This window comes from Meleagris gallopavo, chromosome 2, assembly GCF_905368555.1.
Source record: "Meleagris gallopavo chromosome 2, MGAL_WU_HG_1.1, whole genome shotgun sequence".
Classification (NCBI taxonomy): domain Eukaryota; kingdom Metazoa; phylum Chordata; class Aves; order Galliformes; family Phasianidae; genus Meleagris; species Meleagris gallopavo.
In genome coordinates, this window is record NC_139405.1 from 103607376 (window position 1) to 103630116 (window position 22741).

The 22741-nt window shown below is 63.5% G+C and overlaps 4 protein-coding genes, 1 long non-coding RNA gene and 2 other non-coding genes across 7 annotated transcripts; 3 read left to right on the plus strand and 4 right to left on the minus strand.

Moving 5' to 3' along the window:
* Positions 1-82: 82 nt before the first annotated feature.
* LOC146545109 (uncharacterized) lies at positions 83-2274 on the minus strand. The gene is made up of 2 exons (XR_014881689.1): positions 2133-2274; positions 83-1678 (listed from the first exon to the last, which is right to left on the minus strand). It is a non-coding gene; the product is annotated as an uncharacterized LOC146545109 (long non-coding RNA).
* LOC116216959 (U1 spliceosomal RNA) lies at positions 86-249 on the minus strand. Its single transcript, XR_004160705.1, has one exon. It is a non-coding gene; the product is annotated as a U1 spliceosomal RNA (small nuclear RNA).
* On the minus strand, positions 1919-2082 carry LOC116216961 (U1 spliceosomal RNA). The gene has a single exon (XR_004160707.1). It is a non-coding gene; the product is annotated as a U1 spliceosomal RNA (small nuclear RNA).
* Positions 2275-2384: 110 nt separating the features above from the next.
* On the plus strand, positions 2385-8809 carry GTF3C2 (general transcription factor IIIC subunit 2). Its single transcript, XM_010728334.3, has 17 exons — positions 2385-2886; positions 3320-3611; positions 3997-4091; positions 4262-4339; positions 4459-4557; positions 4631-4852; positions 4951-5062; positions 5198-5315; positions 6192-6223; positions 6405-6534; positions 6627-6771; positions 6938-7099; positions 7233-7320; positions 7425-7553; positions 7752-7883; positions 8144-8251; positions 8338-8809. Exons 1-17 carry the CDS (start codon positions 2546-2548, stop codon positions 8515-8517), a joined length of 2463 nt encoding a protein of 820 aa, XP_010726636.2. The 5' UTR covers positions 2385-2545; the 3' UTR covers positions 8518-8809.
* A 62-nt stretch (positions 8810-8871) lies between these two features.
* SLC30A3 (solute carrier family 30 member 3) lies at positions 8872-12080 on the minus strand. Its single transcript, XM_010728330.4, has 8 exons — positions 12019-12080; positions 11158-11348; positions 10230-10376; positions 10009-10162; positions 9745-9934; positions 9559-9664; positions 9284-9418; positions 8872-9203 (listed from the first exon to the last, which is right to left on the minus strand). Exons 1-8 carry the CDS (start codon positions 12078-12080, stop codon positions 9058-9060), a joined length of 1131 nt encoding a protein of 376 aa, XP_010726632.3. The 3' UTR covers positions 8872-9057.
* Positions 12081-12271: 191 nt separating this feature from the next.
* Positions 12272-18353, plus strand: LOC100547927 (uridine-cytidine kinase 1-like 1-like). Its single transcript, XM_085218155.1, has 14 exons — positions 12272-12594; positions 12924-13030; positions 13093-13263; positions 13477-13548; positions 13654-13843; positions 13923-13984; positions 14326-14342; positions 14820-14918; positions 16462-16555; positions 16652-16714; positions 17166-17288; positions 17364-17471; positions 17549-17705; positions 17784-18353. The coding sequence occupies exons 1-14, from the start codon at positions 12327-12329 to the stop codon at positions 17855-17857; spliced, it is 1605 nt and encodes a 534-aa protein (XP_085074281.1). The 5' UTR covers positions 12272-12326; the 3' UTR covers positions 17858-18353.
* A 202-nt stretch (positions 18354-18555) lies between these two features.
* Positions 18556-22686, plus strand: DNAJC5G (DnaJ heat shock protein family (Hsp40) member C5 gamma). The gene is made up of 4 exons (XM_085218181.1): positions 18556-18927; positions 19054-19267; positions 21842-21986; positions 22217-22686. The coding sequence occupies exons 1-4, from the start codon at positions 18815-18817 to the stop codon at positions 22297-22299; spliced, it is 555 nt and encodes a 184-aa protein (XP_085074307.1). The 5' UTR covers positions 18556-18814; the 3' UTR covers positions 22300-22686.
* Positions 22687-22741: the final 55 nt, after the last annotated feature.

The window sequence follows — 22741 nt, forward strand, 5'->3', positions numbered from 1 at the left end:
GCTGACCTCTGCTGGCAGCCAAAGAAAGCGACCTCCACCCCACCTTCTCCCTCCCATTCTATTCTGTTGTTTAGACCAAAGATGCCAGGGGAGAGCGCGAACGCAGTCCCCCACTACCACAAATTATGCAGTCGAGTTTCCCGCATTTGGGGAAATCGCAGGGGTCAGCACACCCGGAGTGCAGGGGATGAGCCTCACCCTGGGAAAACCACCTGCCTGATCATGGTGTCTCCCCTGCCAGGTAAGTATGCTTTCTGCTCCCGCCGACCCGCTCCCCACGCCCCGCCACCAGCCCGCACCGCGCGGCGACTCACGCCCCGAACACCCGCCCCGTGCCGCGGCTGTGCACCGCTTCCCTTTCCAAGATTCCCGCACGGAGGCACACGCTGCTCCCAGTGGCTCCACGCGCGTTCCTTTCCTTGTTTACTGCGCTCCCGTCATGCCGCGCTCGAAGTGATCTGCATACTGATCTGCATGGCCACGCCTTCTCCGCCGCAGCCCTGCTCACAAGAGCGCCTCGGCGCGCGCAGTATTGCATGGCCCCGCCCCGTTACGCACGGCCCCGCCGCCGGCAGCCAATCGCACCGCAGCGTCTCCACGTGGCGGCTGATCCCCAATTCCGGTTCCGCCCTCCGCGCAGCGCGGCAGTCCTGAATGCCGCGGGCCCGGCGTTAGCGTGCAGGGCGGAGGGGCTGCGGGGCGGGGCTACGCAGATCAGCGCGCAGACGCAAGCAGTGTGTGCGGTGCTGACTCACAGAACACTGAACCGTAAAGCGCTTTGTGTTAGAAGGGATCTTTAAGCTCACGTTCTTCCAACCCTCTGATGTAGGCAGGGACACCTCCCTCCAGCCCAGGTTGCTCACAGCCCCATCCTGCCTGGCCTGCAATGCTTCCATGGAGGGGCATCCACAGCCTCGCAGGGCAACCTGTTCAGTGTCTCACCACCCTCACAGTAAAGAATTTCTTCCTGATATCCAGTCTGAATCTGCCCTCTTCCAGTTTAAGGCCATCTCCCCTCATCCTGTCGCTACCTGCCCTTACAAAATGTCCCTCCCCAGCTTTCCCGTAGGCCCCTCCAGGCACTGGAAGGCTGCCATAAGGTCTCCTCAGAGCCTTCTCTTCTCCACATCGCACAGCCCCAGCTCTCTCAGCCTGTTCCCGTAGCGGAGGTGCTCCAGCCCTCTGATCATCTCCGTGGCCCTCCTCTGGTCCTGCTCCAACAGCTCCACGTCCTTCTCGTGTTGGGGGCTCCAGAACTGGACGCAGGGCTGCAGGCGAGGTCTCAGGAGAGCAGAGCAGAGGGGCGGAATCACCTTCCTCGCCCTGCTGGTCACACTTCTATTGATGCAACCCAGGATTCGGTCGGCCTTCCGGGCTGCAATCACACACTGCCAGCTGTGTTGAGTCTTCCGTCAACCGACAGCCCCAAATCCTCCTCAGGGCTGCTCTCAAGCCGTTCTCCACCCAACCTGCGTCTATGCCTGTGGTTGCTCCGAGCCACAAACGGGACCTTGCACTCGGCCTTGTTGAGCTCCATGAGGTTGGCACGGGCCCACCTCTCCAGCCTGCCCGGGTCCCTCTGGACGGCATCCCTTCCCTCTGGTGTCAGCCGCAGCGCTCAGCTTGGTCTCACCTGCAGACTCGCTGAGGGCGCACTCGGTCCCGCTGTCCGTGTCGCCTACAAAGACGTTAAACAGCAGCGGTTCCAACAGCGATCCCTGAGGAATGCCTCTTGTCAGCAGGAGGCTCTGCTGCCAGGAGCCCATCCTGCCAGGCAGGCCCATCTTCAGTTCAGCCTTCTGAAGCATCTTCTGCCGGTAGTGTCAGAGCTGACCTCTGCTGGCAGCCAAAGAAAGCGACCTCCACCCCACCTTCTCCCTCCCGTCCCACTCTATTCTGTTGTTTAGACCAAAGATGCCAGGGGAGAGCGCGAACGCAGTCCCCCACTACCACAAATTATGCAGTCGAGTTTCCCGCATTTGGGGAAATCGCAGGGGTCAGCACACCCGGAGTGCAGGGGATGAGCCTCGCCCTGGGAAAACCACCTGCCTGATCATGGTGTCTCCCCTGCCAGGTAAGTATGCTTTCTGCTCCCGCCGACCCGCTCCCCACGCCAAGCCACCAGCCCGCACCTCACGACGACTCACGCCCCAAACTGCAGTTCTGCTCTTTCCCGGTCCGTTCTCCGCACCACAGATTCCGCACAGAGTCCCACATACTGAAGCCCACGGGGATCCACGCGGAGTCGTTGTGTGAGGTACTGTGCTCCCGTCATGCAATGCGATTTATTTGCATATCCCCACCCCGTCCTTGCGCTGTCCCTGCCCCTATTTCTCTGTCTCCCAATGATCGTTCGCGCCTTCCCGCCTCCTGTCGCGTGACGGGACATCTCCGTGTCACGACGTCATCTCCGCGCGCCGCGCGCCGCCATGTTGCGGGCTCCGGGCCCGGCGTTGAGCGCGGCTGTAGCCGACGGCGGAGGGGTGGCAGCCATGCGGGCGGCGCCGGCTTGAGCGCCCTGGGAGCGCCTCCGGGTGTCCCCCGCATGGCGTCCAGCGCCGCCGGGGCCCGCGGGTCGCGTTGCCGCGAGCGGAGCCGCCGGGGCCGTGGTCGCGGCGCTCCTCGGGAGCTGTCATCGCCCGCGGCTCCGGCGGAGGCGGGAGTGAAACCCCGGCAACGGCCCGTCCGCAACCCTAAGGCGCCGAGCTGCCCGCAGGGCCCGGGCCCGGAGGAGGCGGATGGGCGTGGGGAGGCCTCGCAGAGCCCCGAGGCCGAGGTGCTGCTGCGGCTGTCCCGAGGCCTGCAGGGTCCCGGAGGGCTGCGGGACGGCCGGGATGGCTCTGACACCTCCCCGGGAGGGCGGCCCCGGCGGCGGGCGGCCAAAGTGTGAGCGGGGCTGTAGGAGGGCGGGCGGGCAGCTTTGGGGTGATGCTCATGGAAGGTTTTGTCCCACTTCAGGGAAACGTGTGGGGCTCCAGGAGCTGAGGGCTGTGGGGATCAGCTCCGGCTGAGTGGGGTCAGTGGCTGGGGAGAGATCTGTGTGGGCCCCACAGAGATGTGGGTGGACCCTGAGGTGTCCTTGGGGCAGGGGGGGTACTCTGAGTGATCCAGCAGCGCTCTGTGAACTGATACAGAGTTGGAGCCACACAGCCCCTTATGGGCTCTTGGTGCTGAGGGGGATGGCTGAGCTCTGTAGCTCCGTTGGTCCTTCCCAGTGGTTCCCACAGACGCTGGGGCTACACTGGGTGCCGCTGTGCTACACAGATGGGTGCTGCTGGCGCACCTCCACTTACTGCCGTGTGCTGTCTCTCTGTCACAGGGCACTGCTGTACCTCCAGGAGCTGGCAGAAGAGCTGACATCCGTGTGCCAGCCCCCAGCTCCCACCGAGGGCCCCCAGGAGCCCCAGCGTGTCCAGAGAAAGCGTCGGAGGAAGAAGGAGGAGGAAGATGCCAACAGTGATGATCCCACCCAGGACGCCGACTTTGTGCCCTCTAAGGATGTATTGCTGCAGGCAGAGGAGGAGGAGGAGGAGGAAAGTGATGCAGCACTCAGTGAGGAGTCCGAACTGGAGCCGCTCCGGGGGCACAGTGTGAGGACGTCATCAGGAGGGGTAAGAAGAGCTTTTCCTCTACTGCTGCTTGCTTTGTGTGCTATAAGTGTCACAAAGTGAGCTGTTGCTGGCTTTGTGTGTGTGAATGTGTTCCCCTCTCACTCCAGCTCTTTTGGGCAGATCTGCCCTGAAACAGGATTTTGTAGGGGTAATATAGTGCTGTGTACAGTGTGAGGGTGGTTGTGAGCTCCTGGAGGGGCAGCTGAGAGTGAGAGTGGGTGGGAAGAGAGTGAGCGTGCTCCTGGACTGCTGCTGGAACTAATGTCAGTCTTCTTAGCATAGTGACACAGTGTTGGGTGACACAGAGAGATTCATCCTGGGATGTTTGGGCAGGTGGGGACAGCCCTTTGGCTAGATCCTGCCCTGACTTTGCTCTCATTCCCAGAGATCCAAGCCCCTGTGCCGCGGTGTTGCTCCCAATGGCTTCCACAATTCCATCATGGCCCCGGTGGAGAAGTGCTCCAGCCTCACCTGCAGCCTGTGAGTGGGGGGTGGGAGGGCCGTGGGGGCATCCTGTGAAGCACCGTAGGCATAGGGACAGCATGGGGACATCCTCACATCTGGGCAGCCTCCCAAGGGCCACATGTGGGGCAGGACCCAGCTGCTGGGCCCAGCATAGTCAATGCTGATGTCCCTGCCATCCCCTGCAGGCGGGAGCAGGTGCACTCGCAGTGGGAATTCCCTGACTGGATCCCCTTGGCATGCAACTGGACGTGTCTCACTGAAAGGTACTGTGGGCAGCACTGGGAGGGGCTGGGTGTGGGGACACAATGCTGGGGGGCAGCTCTGGCATAGATCACCCCTTGTTAGGGGGCAGGATGCACCTTTCATGCTCGTTCCTCCCCAGTGAAGCTGCCCCATACCTGCCGGTGGAGGAGAAGTCTCCACTTTTCTCCATCCAGCGGGAGGGCCTTGAGGACGGCGGTGCTTTATACAGATTGAACAGGTCAGTGGGTGATCTTGGGTTCCTGCCACGTGCAGCCCCTGTTGCCTGGTGCCCTGACCCTTCCTCGCCACAGATTCAGCTCCCTGCAGCCCCATGAGGAGCGCCGGGACGCAGCCTTCTTTGTGGGTGGCCCCATCTGGGCCATGGAGTGGTGCCCGACGCCGGAGGGTGCATCGGCCGCGCAGTACGTGGCTCTGTACTGCCACAGAACCATGGAGGAAACTCACAGTGTGGTGGGGCTGCACCAGGGCCCCGCGCTGCTGCAGCTCTGGGGCCTGGGCACGCTGCAGGAGGGGTGAGTGGTGGAGAAGAGGGGACAGCATGGGACTGCTGTGTCCCGGTGGTGGGGCTGCTGCTGTCCAGCTCCAGCATTTTTCACGGTTCCACCCACAGCTCTGCTGACAGAGCTGGGCTGGCCTACGCCATTGCTGCTGATCATGGCTGTGTCTGGGACATGAAGTTCTGCCCCAGCGGCGCTTGGGAGCCTCCTAGCAGCTCCTCAAAGGTGGGTGTGCAGGCTGGCATTGGGTTTTCCCTGCTTGTGTCTGCCAAAGCACTGCCTTCTCCGGGCAGAGCGTGGTGATCCCGGGGCTCCTTTCAAAAACCAGGGGGAGGCTGAGAGCCTGTGCCTGTCCCACAGCACCCACAGATGAGCCGGCTTGGCCTCCTGGCTGCTGCTTTCTCAGATGGCAGCGTGGTGTTGTACTCCCTCCCGCACCCTGGCGCACTGCAGAGCTGCACGAGAACCCAGGTAAAAGGTAGGAAGAGCCACGCCGCCCTCATCCCTTTGTGCCCAGAGTTCTGGGAAGCCTGGAGCTGGAGCGCGGCTGCAGCCGTGTTGAAGCAGAGCTGCGTGTTCCTTCCTCCTGGCTGGCAGCTGCACGCTGTGGCTGGGATCGGAGCTCCGATCAGGTCTGGCGCTGCCCAATGGTCCTTGTAATGCTCCCATCTGCCGGCAGCCGCCTGAGATTGATGAGCTGCTCGTGGCCGCTCAGCCGCAGCTGACAGCCCCCATCCATCCGCTCGCCTCCAACAATGGGAAACGGGTTTCCCGTGTCTCCAGCCCCAATCCGTGCTCTGGTTCCGGATGGGTTGCGCTGCTGCCGCAGCCCCACGTGGGGTGGGTTGGATCCTTCCCCAGCCTGCAGCGCTCCCACGGAGCAGCCGGGTGCGGCCGTGCTGCGGCATCACGTCCCATCCTTGCGCGTCTCGTCGGATGCCGGCGTCGATTTGCTGCCGTGGGCTTGGTGCAGTGCGGGGCCTCGGTGCTCCCATGTCTGTGACCCCGCAGTGATTGCGGTGCCAGGGATGATGCATGGCTCTCTGCATCTTCCCGCCTCCGCTGCGGTGCGCGGGGTGCTGACGTGCCTGGATTCCTGCTGAGCGCGGGGCATGGAGCTCATCATCCCCCCCTGGCACTCGTGGTGCTGCTGGAGGGGCTGTCAGCTGGTGCTGGGGATCCTGCGGGCACCTCGGTGTGTGTGTGTGCGCGTGTGACATTGGGGTGCTGGAGAGCAGTGCTGGGCTGCAGTGGAGACGCTGCTCTGAGCAGGATGGGCAGGGACATGGGAGCACTGTGCCAAGCTCAAGGCTGCCAGAAGTTCCTGCCCTGACCTCTTTCTGCTCTTTTCCAGATGGGTCCCCCCACAAGCACGTGATCTGCAAGGTCAGTGTCCCTGGTGCTGCCCCAACGTGCCTCCTGCCTGCTGCAGGCAGGGAGCTGGGGGGCACCAGGAAGCCTGCAGAGCTCGCTGCCCCCAGCACCGTGCTCCCACCCCTGCGTGTCTCCCACTCCCAGGACAGGCAGTGCTGGAACAGAGCCTTACCTGTGTCCTTTCTCCCTGCAGGTGCAGCACACCACCACACTGCAGGTGGGCTCCATCCAGGCGGGGAACGCAACCGAGTGTGGCCAGTGCTTCAGCCTCTCCTGGATGCCCTCCCGGCCCCACCAGCACCTGGCAGCGGGATTTTATGATGGTGAGTCCCTGTTTTCAGGGAGCAGCTCTTGCCCTTGTGCTTCAGCCTTGGTGCTGGGGCAGCTCACCACAGCAGCACACCTCTGCCTGCAGGCACAGTGGCCATCTGGAACCTGCTGACCGCATCCCCGCTGCAGCGCGTGTCCCACACCGACGGCTCCCTCCAGCTGTACCCTTTTCAGTGCTTCCTGGCCCACGACCACGCCGTGCGCAGCATCGAGTGGTGCAAAGCCAACAGGTGAGAGCACGAAGCTGCTACTGGCCGGGGACTTGTTCCTGCTGGTGGGCTCAGTGCTAACAGTGCCTGAGATGCTGGATGGTTTTGGGGTGAGGGCACCGTGGCGTGCAGCTGATGGTACAGCTCAGCCCTGGGGTCTCAGTGCCGCCTCTCTCCTGGTTCTCAGCAACTTCCTGGTCACGGTAGGGAACGACCGAAAGATCAAATTCTGGGACCTGCGGCGCCTCTATGAGCCCATCAACAGCATCAAGCGTTTCCTCAGCACTGAGGTGGCCTGGCTGCTGCCCTACAACGGTGTCACCGTGGCCCAGGACAACTGTTATGCCTCGTGAGTGCTGGGAGCTCTCCGGAAGATGGGTGGGCTCCTGCACTCCAAGAGGCGACGCGCTGATGGCACTGGGGGCAGGAAGGCTGGGACACAGCTCTGCTCTGAGCTCAGCCCTCACCCTTTTCTGTTGCAGTTATGGTCTCTGTGGGATCCACTACATCGACGCTGGGTACCTGGGCTACAAGGCGTATTTTGTGGCTCCTCGCAAGGGGACTGTGTGGGTAAGGTGCAGACACGGCTCCATCCTGTGGAGCAGTCCCATGGGTCGCTGGGGCATGGCACCATCACTGCTGGGAGCTGCTTCCCAGCTCCTCTGTTCCCACAGAGCATCTCAGGCTCGGACTGGCTGAACACGGTGGCTGCTGGGGACATCACAGGCGAGCTGGTGGCTGCGGTGCTGCCCGACCTGGCTGTCAACCCACTCAATGTCAAGCGCTCCTCGGATCGCAGATTTGTAAGGGGCTAAGGGGCTGGGGGGCAGTTGTGTCAATGGAAAAGTGCTGCTCTGTGTTCCCGCCTGGGCACTGCAATGAGATTTTGGGGCTGGGTTCCTCGCCCTGTCCTCTGCCCTTCAGCCTGAGGTGCCTCAGAGTTGGGGCATGGTCCCTTCAGAGGGATGTGAACCTGCCCCTTAGCCTTCTCTCTCCCCCAGCCGGTGTACAAAGCTGACCTGCTGCCCTGCAGCCCTGCAGTGCCAGGGAGCAGTGAGCCAGTGCTGCCCAGGACCCGGCACTACAGCGAGATGGTGGCCACAGCCTACGTGCGGTTCCGGGACACCGATCTGGTATGAGGGATGGGGGGGAGCCGGGCTCTCTTGGCTGGGAGCAGTGGGACGGGGGGTGATGTGTGGCTCCCACCCCTTGCTCAGTCTCAGAGCTGTGAGTATGGGGCAGAACAGACCTCTGAGGAGTGAGGTGTGGGATGGGGACAGCTCAGTTCACCCAGCACTAGGATAGAGCCTGGGGTCTGTGGCGGCGTCTGGGGGTGTCACCCCCTGCACCCCATAGTGTGCCCACTGCCTGCCTTCCCCCAACCCCCCCACAGCGCAGCTTCAAGAACTTCCCCAGCCGTGAGCCCATGCGCCGGATGCACAAGCAGGAGGGGAAAGCAGAGCTGAGCCTCGACCGCTTGCAGCTGGAAGCCCTACACAAGGTGAGGCAGCCCCCACCCGGCCCAGGTCCCTGTGCCGCCTCCAGGGTCTGGGCCCCCCCCACCCTCCTGACACCCCCTTCCTGCAGGTGCGCTTTAGCCCCAACCTGGAGGCGTGTGGCTGGCTGGTGTCGGGGGGACAGGCGGGCATCGTGCGCCTGCACTGCCTGGCAGGGCTGGCAGCCGCCGTGGACCCGCAGCTGCTGCCACAGAGCCGTGCCCGCTACTGCTCCCATCCTGGCACTCCTGTGAGCCCCCCCTCTGAGTAACCCCGGCCCCTCGCTGCGGCTGTGGGGGCTCCGTGCCCCCCTTGGTGCTCCTTCCCCGGGGACCCGGTGCTCCCGCTGTCCCCTGGGGCCCAGAGGGCTCTGTGCTGTGCTCTGTGATTTGTGCTGGTGCGGGGCGGGCAGTGGGACCGCTGCTGTGTCCCTGCCCTGGGCTGAAGCTGTGCGTGGGGCTGCGCTTGTGCTCCCCCCTTTCCCCCCCCCGGTGCTGGGGGCTCTGGAATCGCTCACATTGAGCTGTGGTGGCAGCAGTGCAGTAAAGTGGTGCGTTTTGTAATGGCGGTGTCATTGGAGTTCCCCTATGCTGAGCCCTCTGCTGCTCTCCAACATCTTTATTGGGGCTGCAGCCCCACGCGACGGGACAAACACAGACACAGACACTGACACTGACACACAAAGAGAGAAATGGGCCGAGCTCCAGCTCCACGCTGCCCTGCTTCCTGCCCCACAGTGGGGGCAGCAGTGGGAGGAGGGTGCAGCTGTGGCCCCCAGGCACTGCCACAGCCCCAGAGCAGGTGGGGAGGCTCATGCCAGAGGGCTGTGGCCATGTGGGCAGCCCCCTGCCCCCTCTAGGTACCGTTCCACCTGCACCGTGCACGCAGCGAAGCCAAACTTCTGCTGCAGCCGCCCCGTGGCATCCCGCAGCACCATCTCAGGGTCAGCGGTGGCATCTGCGGGTGGTGGGCACTGTGACTCAGCCCCACAGGCCCTGGCTGTGCCATGGGGTGTGAGCAGTGTGTGGGGCACTCACCCACAGCCATGTGCACCGACACCAGGGGGTGGCTCGGCGTCAGCGCCCACACGTGTAGGTCATGGATGGCCCTCACCCCACTGACCGCCAGCAGCTCCTCCGTCACTGCAGTTACTGCCATTCCCCGCGGAGCTCCTGCGCCAAGGGGTCACCCCCAGCCCCTTCCTCCATTTGGGGTTGGGGATGGGGACAGCTGCTCCCCATAGGGCTGGGAGGGACAGGGAAGGGCTGGGGGGGGGGGCTGCAGCCCCGAGGAACCCTCACGTCCCCCTTACCTTCCATGAGAACCCTGAAGACATCCCTGAGGATGGTGACGGTGGAGCCCAGGACGAAGACGGAGAAGAACAGGGTGCTGATGGGGTCTGCGATCTTGCACTGAGGCTGCAGAAGGAGGGGGGAGGAATGGCGTGAGGCTACGGGGCTGCGGTGCCCCCCACGTAGGGCAGAGCCCAGCTCCACACCTTGAAGTAGATGATGGTGGCGGCCAGGAGGACACCGACGCTCTGCAGCAGATCCCCCACCACGTGCACAAAGGCGGCACGGACGCTGGTGCTACCGGGCAGGGGGGCACGGCCGGGCAGGCAGCCCCCCTCCAGCTGCTCATAGCCCCCCACGCCGTGCCCGTGGCCCTGGTGCAGGACGTAGGCCATGCTGCGGGGAGGAGATCGCTCAGCGCCGGGGCCGTGTGGCACATCTGGGGCTGGGGGTGGATGGGGGGGACGTACACCAGGTTGGCACCCACGGCGCAGGCGGAGGTGGCCAGCATGGTGCGCGCCTCGATCTCGTAATCGGCGCTGAGGATGCGGGCGGCCGCCAGGTAGAGCAGCACTGCGGTCACCACCCAGATGGACAGCACGGAGGCCAGCGCGCCCAGCGTCTCTGTGGGGTGGGAGGGGGTCAGCGGGACCCCTCTCTGCAGGCAGCCCCAGGGCTGAGCCCCCCTCACCTGAGCGGTGCCAGCCAAAGGTCATGGTGGCCGTGGGCGGGCGGGTGGACACCCAGAGTGAGAAGAGGCTGACGGCCATGCTGCCCACGTCTGTCAGCAGGTGGGCCGCGTCCGTCATGATGGCCAGGCTGTGCGCCAGGTACCCGCCTGCAGGTGGCACTGGGCTCTGGCACAGCATCCCATCCCACTGTGTCCCATCTTGTCCCAGTTCAACTCCTCATTCCATTGTATCTCATCCCATTGCACCCCACTATGTCCCATTCCATTTCCATCCCATCTTAACTCTCCATCCCATCATATCTTATCTCATTATGTCCCATCCTACCATGTCCCATCCCATCCCGCCATGTCCTATCCCATTATGTCCCATCCCATCCTGACCCACTATCTTTCATCCTGCTCCATCCCAGTCCCAGTTCCCCATCCCATCATGTTCCATCTTGTTCCATCTTCCCACCCCATCATGTCCCATCCTATCCCAATCCAACTCCCCATTCCACCACATCTCATCTCACCCCTATTATGGTCCATCCCATTCCCATTCCATCCCAAATCTCCATCTCATCATGTCTCATCCTGTTATGTCCCATCCTGTCCCATCCCACCATGTCCCATTATGTCCCATCCTGTCTCATCCCACCATGTCCTGTCTCATCCCACCATGTCCCATCCCATTATGTCCCATCCTGTCCCATCCCACCATGTCCGATCCCATCCCATCCTGTCCCATCCCACCATGTCCAATCCCATTATGTCCCATCCCATTCCATCTCACCACGTCCCGCCTCATCCCATCATGTCCCATCCTGTCTCATCATATCCTTTTCCCGTTCTGTCTCATCCTATCACATCTCATCTCACCGTTGCGTTCTATTCTTTACCATCCCAACTCCCTCTCCCCTCCCATCCTGTCCCTCCATCCCCATACCTATCACCTCCCCGACCATGAAGATGCAGCAGACACTGCAGGCGATGCTCAGCTGCCTCCGTGCTTGGAGCCTCTCTGCAATAGGGCCGGGGGGGGCCGGGCTGCAAGGGCACAGCGGGACCCCCCCCGGCTCCTGTGTGTCCTTCCCGGGGGGCAGCAGGGCTGGGGCATCCTGGGGGCCTGGGAACAGACTGGGGCGGGGGATGGTACCGGTGTGGGGGTGGGGAGTGGTACCGGCATGGGGTGATGGATGGATGGTAGCGGTGCTGGGGGTGGCAGTGGGATGCTGGTGTTAGGTGGACACCTGTGGAGGGACCCGAGGGTGGCACAGAGGTGGGGGGGATGGTGGAATGGAAATGGCATGAGGTTGGTGTGGGGACTGCGGGTTCCAGGGTGGGAGGGAGCAGGGTGTGATGGGGATAGTGGGGTGGTGGGTGGTGGGACTGGGGGTGCAGGTGTTGATATGGAGGTGCTGGTGATGGAGTGCTGGGCTGGGGGTGCAAGTGATGAGGTGCCGATGCCAGTCATGCCGTGCTATTGCCAAAGATGGGGTGCCGGTGCTGGGGGTGCTGATGCCGGTATGGGGATGCCGATGTTGTGATGCCGGTGATGTAGCGCCAGTGCCGGTGATGGGGTGCCGATGCCAGTGACGGAGTGCCGGTTCTGGGGGTTCCGATGCCCATATGGGGATGTCGGTGATATGGTGCCGGTGCCGGTGACGGGGTGCCGATGCCAATGACGGGGTGCCGGAGATGTGTCGGTGCCGGTAATGTGGTGCCGGTGCCGGCGATGTGGTGCCGGTGCTGGGGCTGCCTATGCCAGTATGGGGATGTTGATGATGTGGTGCCAGCCCGGCGGTACCTGTGTCCCCGGACTCCCAGCAGCCGCGCGCTCTCGGTGCCGGTCGCGGACGGGCGCTCCATGCCGGGCAGCACCGCGCGGCGCCGGGACCCAGAGGCCCCGCCCCTTCCTATGGCCCCGCCTAGGAGGCGAGCCAGAATCGCCAACCTGGCCACAGACCGCGCCCCCTCGCGTGACCACGCCCCCCCTCCGCCCGCTGAAATGGGGCATGGCCTACGACCACGGCGATGGGCGTGGCCTCGGATGTGGGCGTGGTTCCGTCGATCGCCCCGCCCCTTCCCGCCAGGCCCCGCGGCCGCCGCGCGGTGATGGCGGCGTTGGGCGCGGGGGAGCGGTGCGGGCAGTGGGGTGCGGCGGGGCCCGAGCGCGGCCCCGGCCCCGGCCCCGGCCCCGGTTCCCTGGGCTCGCTGCTCAGCCGCCTGCCGCTGGCCCCGCCGCGCCGCCGCACCGCCAGCCAAGGCCAGGGCCCGCCCGAGCCGCCGCTGCTGCGCACCAGCAAGCGGACCATCTACACGGCCGGGCGGCCGCCCTGGTACAGCGAGACCGGGGCGCCCGTGGGAGAGGCCTTCGTCATCGGTGCGGGGCGGGCGGGGGTCTGGGGCCCGGATCGGGGGTGGGGGTGGGACCTGGGGTTGGATGCGGGATGGAGATGAGATGCGAGGTCTGGGATCTGAAGCAGGGCTGGGCTTAGCCCGGGCCTGGGGTCTAGAGCCGGGCTGGGCTTGGTTCTGCGGCCGGAATTTGAGGTTCAGATGAGGTTCTGGGGCTGGGCCAGGGTTGGCACGCGGGACCAGGGCCTGGGGTTCCGGTCTCGATCTGGGCCTGGCTCTGGGCTGCATCCTGGGGCCGGGTGTGGGCTCGGGGGCCTCAGCCTGGGCCATGCTGACGATGCCCGCTCACCTCAGGGCTGTGCGGCGGCAGTGCCTCGGGTAAGACGACCGTGGCCACGCGGATCATCGAGGCGTTGGACGTGCCCTGGGTCGTGTTGCTGTCCATGGATTCCTTCTACAAGGTGAGAGCGGCGCGTTCTGGCATGGCACAGCACGGTGTGGTGCTGAGCGGTGCCGTTCCCAGGTGCTGGACGAGGGGCAGCAGGCGTTGGCGGCCCGCAGCGATTACAACTTCGACCACCCGGACGCCTTTGACTTTGAGCTGCTCGTCAGCGTCCTACGCAAGCTGAAAAAGGGCAAGAGTGTGAAGGTGCCCGTATACGACTTCACCACGCACAGCCGGCGCCGAGAGTGGGTGGGTGCCCTGGGGATGTGGAGCTGGCAGCGGGCACAGGGGCAGGGCTTGTGGTTTTGTGGTGAGGGCTGAGATATGGAGTGAGATAAAGGCTGCGTGCTGTGGGGTGGGTGCAGGAAGCACTCAGCCCAGCTTCGGGACTAAGACACAGCGGGGGTGGGGGGGTTGCAGCAGTCGTGGGGCAGTGTGAATGCAGCGCCTTTCTTCCCACAGAAAACCGTCTATGGGGCCAACGTCATCGTGTTTGAGGGCATCCTGGCGTTTGCCAACAAGGAGCTGCTGAAGGTATTGCTGCGTGGGGTATTCTGAGGGAGGGATCCTGCTGGCACAGCTGCCTTAGGGGTGTCAGGGGGGCTGCAGAGGGGATGCTCACCCCTCCCAGTGTTCCAGCTCCTGGACATGAAGGTGTTTGTGGATACGGACTCGGACATCCGGCTGGTGCGGCGGCTGCAGCGCGACATCATGGAGCGTGGGCGTGACATCGTGGGTGTCATCAAGCAATACCACAAGTTTGTGAAGCCAGCCTTCGAGCAGTACATCGAGCCCAGCGTGCAGGTGGCAGACATCGTGGTGCCCCGGGGTGAGATGCGCCGCTTGCACCCGACCCCACTGCTGTGGCAGGTGCACATCCTCACCCCGTCTCTCTGCTCTGTGGGCAGGTGGGGAGAACTCTGTGGCGCTGGACCTTATTGTGCAGCACGTGCATAGCCAGCTGGAGAAGGTGAGGGGCTGGCAGAGGGCGGGTGAGGAGGGGGCTGCTCACTGCTCTGCACCCTGTGGGTCTCAGCACTGCCCCTTTACGTGACTCAAGGCAGGCAAGAGCTGGGAAGCAGGGATGGAGCAGCACCCTGCTCGTGCTGTGGCCTCATTCTCCTGGTACATCCCTCAGTCCCAAGCAGCTCTTGCCATCCCGTTTGTTCCTGATGTCACTGGTGCTCCAGTCTTGCTCACCATTCAGCCCCAGGGGAAGGGATGGGAGCTGGCCAGACCAGACCAATGACCAAATGTCCCTTCTTTTTTCTTTGCCCTTTTGCCGCGCTGAATGTCTGCTGTCCCACCCAGCGCGAAATCACTGTCAGGTACGTTGGGGACCTGCTGGCTGGGCTATGGCCAGCTCTGGGTGGTGATGGCTGCCAGCCCCTGCTGTTCTGCCTCTTCCCCATCCCTGCTGGCTGAAGCTCTGCTGAGTTGCCTGAGTGCACGTGCACTCCTCAGCCTCAGGGGTGGATGCTGTGCATGCAGCTCATTTGGGGTGCATGCAGCTGTGCTGCGTTTGTGGGAGTTCCTCCACGTGCTGCCACTGTCCCTCTCTGGAGCAGAATTCCAGCTCTGAAGGTTGGAGGTTGATCCCACAGAAAGGAGCTGGAGGTTCCCCTGGTTTTGGTAGATCACGTGGGCACTTGCAGCAGGGCAGTCCTCACGCTGTGATGCAATGTCCCAGGTCACCACCCAGCATGCCTTGCCCGTGCAGAGCTGTTTCCCTGCTGCCCAGGTGCTGGCAGAAGTTGTCATATATATGTGCACTGCGTGGCTCTGACTGCTGCTCTCTGCTGCAGGGCAGCTCTGGCCTCAGCCCACCAGGGGCAGCCACTGCCGGCGACTCTGAGCGTGCTGGAGAACACACCGCAGGTGCGGGGCATGCACACCATCATCAGGTGAGTCCCTTCCACAAGGACTGTTCTGTAGGGTGATCGTACCAAGGGTGGTGTCACTTTGCCCATCCCACCCCTCAATGCTTCCAGCAGGACCCACGTGCTGCTCTGTGGCTTTGTCCTCACTCTGTTTTTTGTTCCCTGCCGATGCTCTGCTTTCTCTAGGTGGCAAAAGCACGTTCATAAGGTTGGGACGTAATCCTGTGGGACCTGTGACATGTTGCTTTGCCCTCGTATTCCCAGAACACAAGTGTCTGATAAACTTAATCTGCTCAGAGCTGGGTGCTGGCTCAGCTGCCTGGGAGGAGGGGATCAGCCCTGCTAATCTCCCTTCACCAACAGCGCTGTGCATTGCAGCCTGGGCTGTGGGGAGGCGGACTTTGCTTCTTCCAGATGGTAAATAGAAAAACACCACATTTATGAGGGGTGTTGGCTTGGCCCGTCAGCCACCCCCTCACATCCTACCACAGCCCACAGGAAGGGAGGAAAACTGAAGCAACACAGTTCTTAAGAACCTGGGCTGAGAAACTCTTCTGGTGAAAGGGTGCTGTGTTTGGGGGCGGTTCAGTGGCTTTGGTGCTCATAGGTGATCAGCCTTTCTCTTTTGGATCTGCCTTCCCACTCACTGGTTGCACGGCGCTGGGGCTCCCCATGCTGCAGCCGTCTGTGAGCACTGTGAGCTGGCAGCAGATGAGCAGCTCGCTGCGTCATGGCAAATCCAGGCTTGGCATCTCGGGGAGAAGGAGATTCCAGAGCAATCCTCAGCTCTTGTGCAGAGGTGGAGAGCAGAAAGTAGTCCTGTGTGGACTGCTTTTGTTTGCACAGTAGTCCCTGTGTACACATGGAAGGGCTCCAGGATGTGCACTGGCAGTCAGGGCTGCAGGGCTTGGGTCAGCTCTGCCCTGAGCTCCTGGACTTTGTGCCTTGGCAGGATGCACTGCCCAGTTTCTGCTAAGGCTTGTTGGGCTTTCCTGGTCCTCGCAGAGCTCCTGGCTGCAAGGTACCCAGATCTGAGCACAGAAATACCCCTGAGATAGAAGTAATTGCTTTGCCCTCCTCCAGTGCTGCTGTTGGTGGGCTGTCTGTCATCTGCGCCATGCGATGGTGAGAAGTGGGAGATGATGTCCCAAAATACAGAATAAAAATATCCAATATACTTCTGCCTCTCAGGGACCGTTGCCAACACCACCACTTCCATCTGCTGACCAGCTGAGAGCTGTTAGGGCTCCTTTGTCTCCCTTGTGTTCTCAAGAAAGTAACGTGCTGTGGGGTGTTTGTTTACTTTCTCTCGCCTCCTTCAGCACTGCAGCGTTGGCGCAGTCTCGCCGCACCTCTCAGAATTTCACAGAATCTCACAGATCTGTGCCTTCTCTCCCCCAGGCTGAGTGGTCTCAGGGCTCTCAGTCGTTCCCCATTGGGATGCTTCAAGCCCCCGCCACCTCTGTAGGCTTCCTCCCACATTGTCAGATGTCCCCAGTTTCAAGGGCTGCTCCTTGCTCACGTCCCTTGTTGGCCACATGGCTACTGAGCACCCAAACTCCCACAGGAACAAGGACACCACCAGGGACGAGTTCATCTTCTACTCCAAGCGCCTGATGCGGCTGCTGATTGAGCACGCGCTCTCCTTCCTCCCACTGAAGGTGCGGCCCTGACCCTCCATTGCCATTGCCCCAGAGGCAGTGGGGGCCACATGGGGGTGGCTTTGCCCACACTCTCTTCACCTTTCCTTTCTGCAGTCAGTCACGGTGGAGACGCCGCAGGGGACAACCTATGAAGGGAAGAGGTTCCATAGGCAGCGGGTGAGATGTACCGGTGCCCTTATGCACTGGGCACCAACTGGGACAGTGCAATGGTCAACCATTGGGCAACCAGTAGTCAACTGTTGGCCAACCATTGGTCAACTGCCAGTCAATCGTTGGCCAACTGTTGGTCGTCAACCACTGATCAGCCATTGCTTGGCCAACCACTGGTCAACTGTCAGTCAACCGTTGGCCAACCAATGGTCAACTGTCAGTCAACCACTGGTCAGCCGTTGCTTTGTCAGCAATTGGTCAACTGTCAGTCAGCTGTTGGCCAACCATTGGTCAGCCGTAGGGCTGTCCCTTGCCCTGTGGGGTAGTTGTGGGTCCCACCAGGTCCTGCAGGAGCAGCTGGTTTCAAAATGAGGAGGGCAGAGGCTCAGCAGGGCTGGGCAGGGGGCAATGAGTGCAGAGGATGTGGCCATAACGCAGGGCTCCTGTCCCTTGCTAGATCACCGGCGTGTCCATCCTGAGGGCCGGGGAGACCATGGAGCAAGCGCTGACCGCCGTCTGCAAGGACATCCGCCTGGGCAAGATCCTGATCCAGACCAACCACGACACGGGGGAGCCCGAGGTGAGCAGCACCTGCAGCCCCCAGGCTGAGCCCCCAGCACACCGCCTCGGTGCCTGACTGCCTGTCCTCCTCCAGCTGCACTACCTGCGCCTGCCCAAGGAGATCAGCGAGGACTACGTCATCCTCATGGACAGCACCGTGTCCACCGGCGCTGCTGCCATGATGGCCGTACGCGTGCTGCTGGTGAGGGGCTGGGCAGGGTGGGGGGCTCCCAGCCCACCAGGGGGCACGGGCAGGGCTCTGATGATGCCGTGCTGCAGGACCACGACGTGCCGGAGGAGCGCATCTTCCTGCTGTCGCTGCTGATGGCCGAGATGGGGGTGCACTCGGTAGCTTACGCGTTCCCCCGAGTCCGCATCATCACCACGGCTGTGGACAAGAGGATCAACGAGGAGTTCCACATCATCCCCGGCATCGGTGAGGGCGGGGGGAGGTAGGGGGTAGGGGGATGCTCCTGTTGGTCACCCCGCTCACTGCTTTCCCTGTCTCCCGCAGGGAATTTTGGGGACAGGTACTTTGGCACCGATGCGCCGCCCGCCTGCACCGACAGCGAAGCCATGGACTGCTGAGCCCGCCGGCCCCGGGGGGCACAGTGCCACCATTCCCCCCCACCCACCCAGCGGGGTCCCGGGTCGGGTCCTGCGTTGCTGGAATCTGTATTTATTTGTATTTATTCTGAGCAGCCGCCCCCTCGGCGCTGCTGCAAACCATCAGGGATGGGGAGGGGCTCCTCCTTGCGCTCCGTCACCCCCGCGTGGCACGTGGGGGGGGGAGGGGAGGGGGTTTGATATTCAAACACTCCTTTGCATTCCAGCCCCGGGGCGGTGGGGCCGTACTGTCACCCCCCGAAGATCGCTTTTTGGGGGGAGGGGACCACGCTGGGGCAGGGGCTGCTCCTCGAACCCCCCCGTCCCTCCAGGGCTGGGCCGTGCCATGCTTCTTGCTCAGGTTCTTCGGGCCGGGGGCCACGGGGGCAGTGGGGCCCCCCCTCCGCTTTGCCGCCCGCTCCGTACTGTACGTGGCCGCCTTCGTTTTGTACCGGAATAAAGGAGCAGCGCGGCCATCGCCGATGGCTCAGAGCGAGGAGCGGGGGGGGGGGGGAAGAAAGGGGGGCACAGGGCTGCGAGGGTGGCCGGGGTGGGGACTGAGGGGTGGGGAGGTAAACCTAAGGGGTTAGTGGGAGAGACTGGTGGCTTGTGGGGTGGGGGGACTAGTTCTGGGAGCTAATGGGAGGGGTGGTGGGGTGGGGGTAGACCTGGGGACTAGCGTGGGAGACCAGTGCCTGAGGACTAGGGGCTGGGTATCAGTGCTCGGGGCCGGGGGTTGGCGCGGGAGGCGGGCGGCCGACGCCGGGGCCGACGCCTGGTGCTCGCAGCCCTTCGCCGTGCCGCCCCGCAGCCCAGGCTCCGCCCGCTCGGGGCGGTGTCGGACGGACGGACGGACGGAAGCGGCCGCGGCTCCGCGCTCCCTGCCGGCCCGGCCGGGCTCTGCCCCGCGCCCGCTGCCCTCCGGCCGTTGCCGCGGCCATGGCGGAGCCGGGCAGGCCGCAGCGGAAACTGTCGAGGGTCGGAGAGAGCCTCTACCGCGTCCTGGGGCTGGAGAAGGGCAGCTCGCCCGAGGAGATCAAGCGGGCGTACCGGTACGGCGGGCGCGGGGCGGGCCGTGCTGTTCCGTACCGCTCCGTACCGGTACGGCGGACGTGGGGCGGCCGTAGCGCTCGGTAGCGGGCCGTGCCGGACCGCCCCGTGTCCCCGTGTGCCCCCAGGAAGCTGGCGCTGCGCTACCACCCCGATAAGAACCCGGACGATCCGGCGGCGGCCGAACGCTTCAAGGAGATCAACAGCGCTCACGCCACGCTCAGCGACGCCGACCGGAGACGGCTGTACGATCAGTACGGATCGCTGGGCCTCTACGTGGCCGAGCAGTTCGGAGACGATGCCGTCCGTCACTACTTCCTCATGTCCCAATGGTGGTTCCAGGTGGGCGCCGGGCACGGGGGGCTCCGGGGAGCTGGGGTGGGGGTCACACGGTGGCCCCGGGGGTCTTACAGGGGCCTTGGGATCTCAGGGGAGATGGACACCGGGGTCTCAGGGTGGCCCTGGGCATCTCAGAGTGGTCCCAGGGGTCTCAAGGCAGCCTTGGGATCTCTCAGGGTCTGGGTCTGGGGTCTCAGGAGGGCCCTGGGGTCTCACAATGGCTCCCAGGGTCTTATAGTGGCCCTGGGCGTCTCAGAGTGGTCCCAGGGGTCTCAAGGCAGCCTTGGGATCTCTCAGGGTCTGGGTCTGGGGTCTCAGGAGGGCCCTGGGGTCTCACGATGGCTCCCAGGGTCTTATAGTGGCCCTGGGGATCTTAGGACAGCTGGCCACTGGGATTCTAGGGTGGCCCTGGGCGTCTCAGAGTGGCCCCAGAGGTCTTAATGTGCAGCCCCAGGGGTCTCAAGGCAGCCCTGGGGTCTCACAGTGTCTGGGTCTATGGTCTCAGGTGACCCTGGGGTCTTACGGTGGCCCTGGAATTTCATGGTAGCTGGACATCGAGGTCTCAGGATGGCCCTGGGCGTTTCAAAGTGGCCCCAGAGGTCTCAATGTGCAACCCCAGGGGTCTCAAGGCAGCCCTGGGGTATAGCGGTACCTGGGTCTGGGGTCTCTGGAAGCCCCTGATGTCTTGCGGTGGATCCTGAGGTCTTACAGTGGCCCTGGGGATCTCAGGGCAGCTGGATACTGGGGGCTCGGGGTAGCTCGGGGGGTCTCCCAGTGTCTGGCTCTGGGGTCTCAGGTGACCCTGGAGTCTTACAGTGGCCCTGGGATTCTCATGGCTGCTGGACACTGGGGTCTCAATGAGGCTCCAGGGGTCTTAAGGCAGCCCTGGGGTCTCACAGTCTCTGGGTTTGGGGTCTCAGGAGGGCCTTGGGGTCTCACAGTGACTCCCGGGGTCTTACAGTGGCCCTAGGGATCTTAGGGCAGCTAGGCACTGGGGTCTTAAGGTGGCCCCAGGGGTCTCAATGAGGCTCTAGGGGTCTCGAGACAGCCCTTTGGTCTCAGAGTGCCTGGGTCGGGAGTCTTAGGGGGGCCCCAACATGTTAGGGTGGCTCCAGGTGTCCTATAGTGACCCTGGGATTCTCATGGTAGCTGGACGCTGGGGTCTCAGGGTGGCCCTGTGGGTCTCAGGGTGGCCCCAGAAGTCTCAAAGCAGTCCTGGCGTCTCACAGTGTCTGGATCTGGGGTCTCAGGAGGGCCTTACAGTCTCACAGTGGCTTCTGGGCTCTTATAGAGGCTTTTGGGATCTCAGGGCAGCTGGACACTGGGTTCTCAGTGTGGCCCCAGCGGTCTCAGAGCAGCTCTGGAATCACATACTGCCTGGATCTGGGGACTTAGGGGCCCCCAAGGTCCTAGGGTGACTCTAGGTGTCCTTCAGTGGCCCTGGGATTCTCATGGCAGCTGGACACTGGAGTCTCAGGGTGGCCCCAGGGATCTCAATGAGGCTCCAGGGGTCTCAAGGCAGCCCTGGGGTCTCACATTGTCTGGGTCTGGGGTCTCAGGGTGGCCTTGGGCATCTCAGAGTGGCCCCAGAGGTGTCAATGTGCAATCCTAGGGGTCTCAAGGCAGCCTTGGGGTCTCACAGTGTCTAGATCTGGAGTCTCAGGAGGACCCTGAGGTCTCTCAATGGCTCCTGGGGTCTTACAATGGCCCTGGGAGTCTCACAGCAGCTGGACACTGGGGTCTCAGGTCAGCTCCGGGGGTCTCGCTGGGTCTGGGGTCTCAGGTAGCCCTGGGGTCTTACAGTGGCCCTGGGATTCTCATGGCAGCTGGACACTGGGGTCTCAGTGAGGCTCCAGGGGTCTCAAGGGAGCCCTGGGGTCTCCCAGTGTCTGGGTCTGGGGTCTCAGGTGGCCCTGGGGTCTTACAGTGGTCCTGGGGTTTCATGGCAGCTGGCCACTGGGGTCTCAGGGTTGCCCCAGGGGTCTCAATGCAGCCACAGGGTCTCACAGTGCCTGGGTCTGGAGTCTCAGGAGGGCCTTGGGGTCTCACAGTGGCTCCCAAGGTCTTACAGTGGCCCTAGGAATCTTAGGGCAGCTGGGCACTGGGGTCGCGGGTGGCCCCAGGAGTCTCAATGAGGCTCTAGGGGTCTCAAGGCAGCCCTGGGGTCTTGTAGTGCATGGGTCTGGGGTCCTAGAAGGGCCCCAAGGTCTTAGAGTGGCTCCAGGTATCCTACAGTGGCCCTGGGATTCTCATGGCAGTTGGACACTGGGGTCTCAGAGTGGCCCTGGGGTCTGACAGTGAGCATGGAATTCTCATGACAGCTGGACAGTGGGGTCTCAGGGTGGCCCCAGGGGTCTCAAGGCAGCCCTGGGATCTCACAGAGTCTGGGTCAGGTGTCTCACGTGGCCCTGGGGTCTGATAGTGGCCCTGGGGATCACATGGCAGCTGAGCCCTGGAGTTTCAGAGCAGCCCCATGGCTCTCGTGGCCATCCCAGGTTATTAGGGTGTCCTGGGGGTCTCAGGGTAGCCTCGGGGGTCTCTCTGGGAAGCTGCAGGCTGTGACATCCCATCCCGCAGGCCCTGGCGCTGTGCTGCGGCTTGCTGACCTGCTGCTGCTGTTTCTGCTGCTGCTTCTTCTGCTGTGGGAGGTGCTGCCCGCCCCGCGAGGACGAGTCCTATAAGTACGTCGACCCCAAGGACCTGGAGGCGGACGATGGTGGCGGTGAGTTGGGGTCTGAAATCGTGACCCCCACGATGCTCCCGGCTCACAGAGACCTGCGGGGGGGGAGGGGGGACCTGCAGGGCCGGGGGCTGGTGGGACCCACGGGCTGGGGGCTCCCTCGGTTTCCTCGGGGTCTGCAATGTGAAGGCCGTGCTGATGCCAGCGGGCGGCCCCACATCGCTGCCGCAGGACCCCTCCCCAGATCCACTGAACACCCCTTTTCTTTCCAGACCCACAGAACCCGGTGGAAGCGCAGCCCCCCCCAAGCAGCGCCCAGCCCCTGCCCGCTGCCGGAGCCAGGAGCGAGGCATAGGGCCGCCTGTGTGCCGGGGGAGGGAGAGGGGGGAGAGAGCCTCCTCCTGGACCACCGCCGCTCCCCAGGACCCCGTCAGGGGGGTGTGGGGGGGGCACAATCTCAGGTGAAAACGTCCTGCAGCGCTGTGACCGAGACCGGTAGCACTGTAACCGCGGGGCCGGACCCCCCTGACGGGCGCTGGGTGCCAAACGCTGCTCTGGGGTTGACGGGGTGGGGTGGGGGTGGGGGGGAGGAGGAGGGAGGGGAGGGGAGGGGCCGCCCGCCGTGCCCCTCTTTGCCCCACCGCGGGGCCGCACCGCGCTCGCTATGGGGCTGGGACCCTTCAGGCACTTTCCGTGGGTTTGTATAGATTTTATGAGCACCATTAAAGGATGATGGGGGGGAGTTTGGCGGAGTGGTCTCTTGTCTCGAAGGGGCGGCGGTGGGGCTGGGCTGGGCT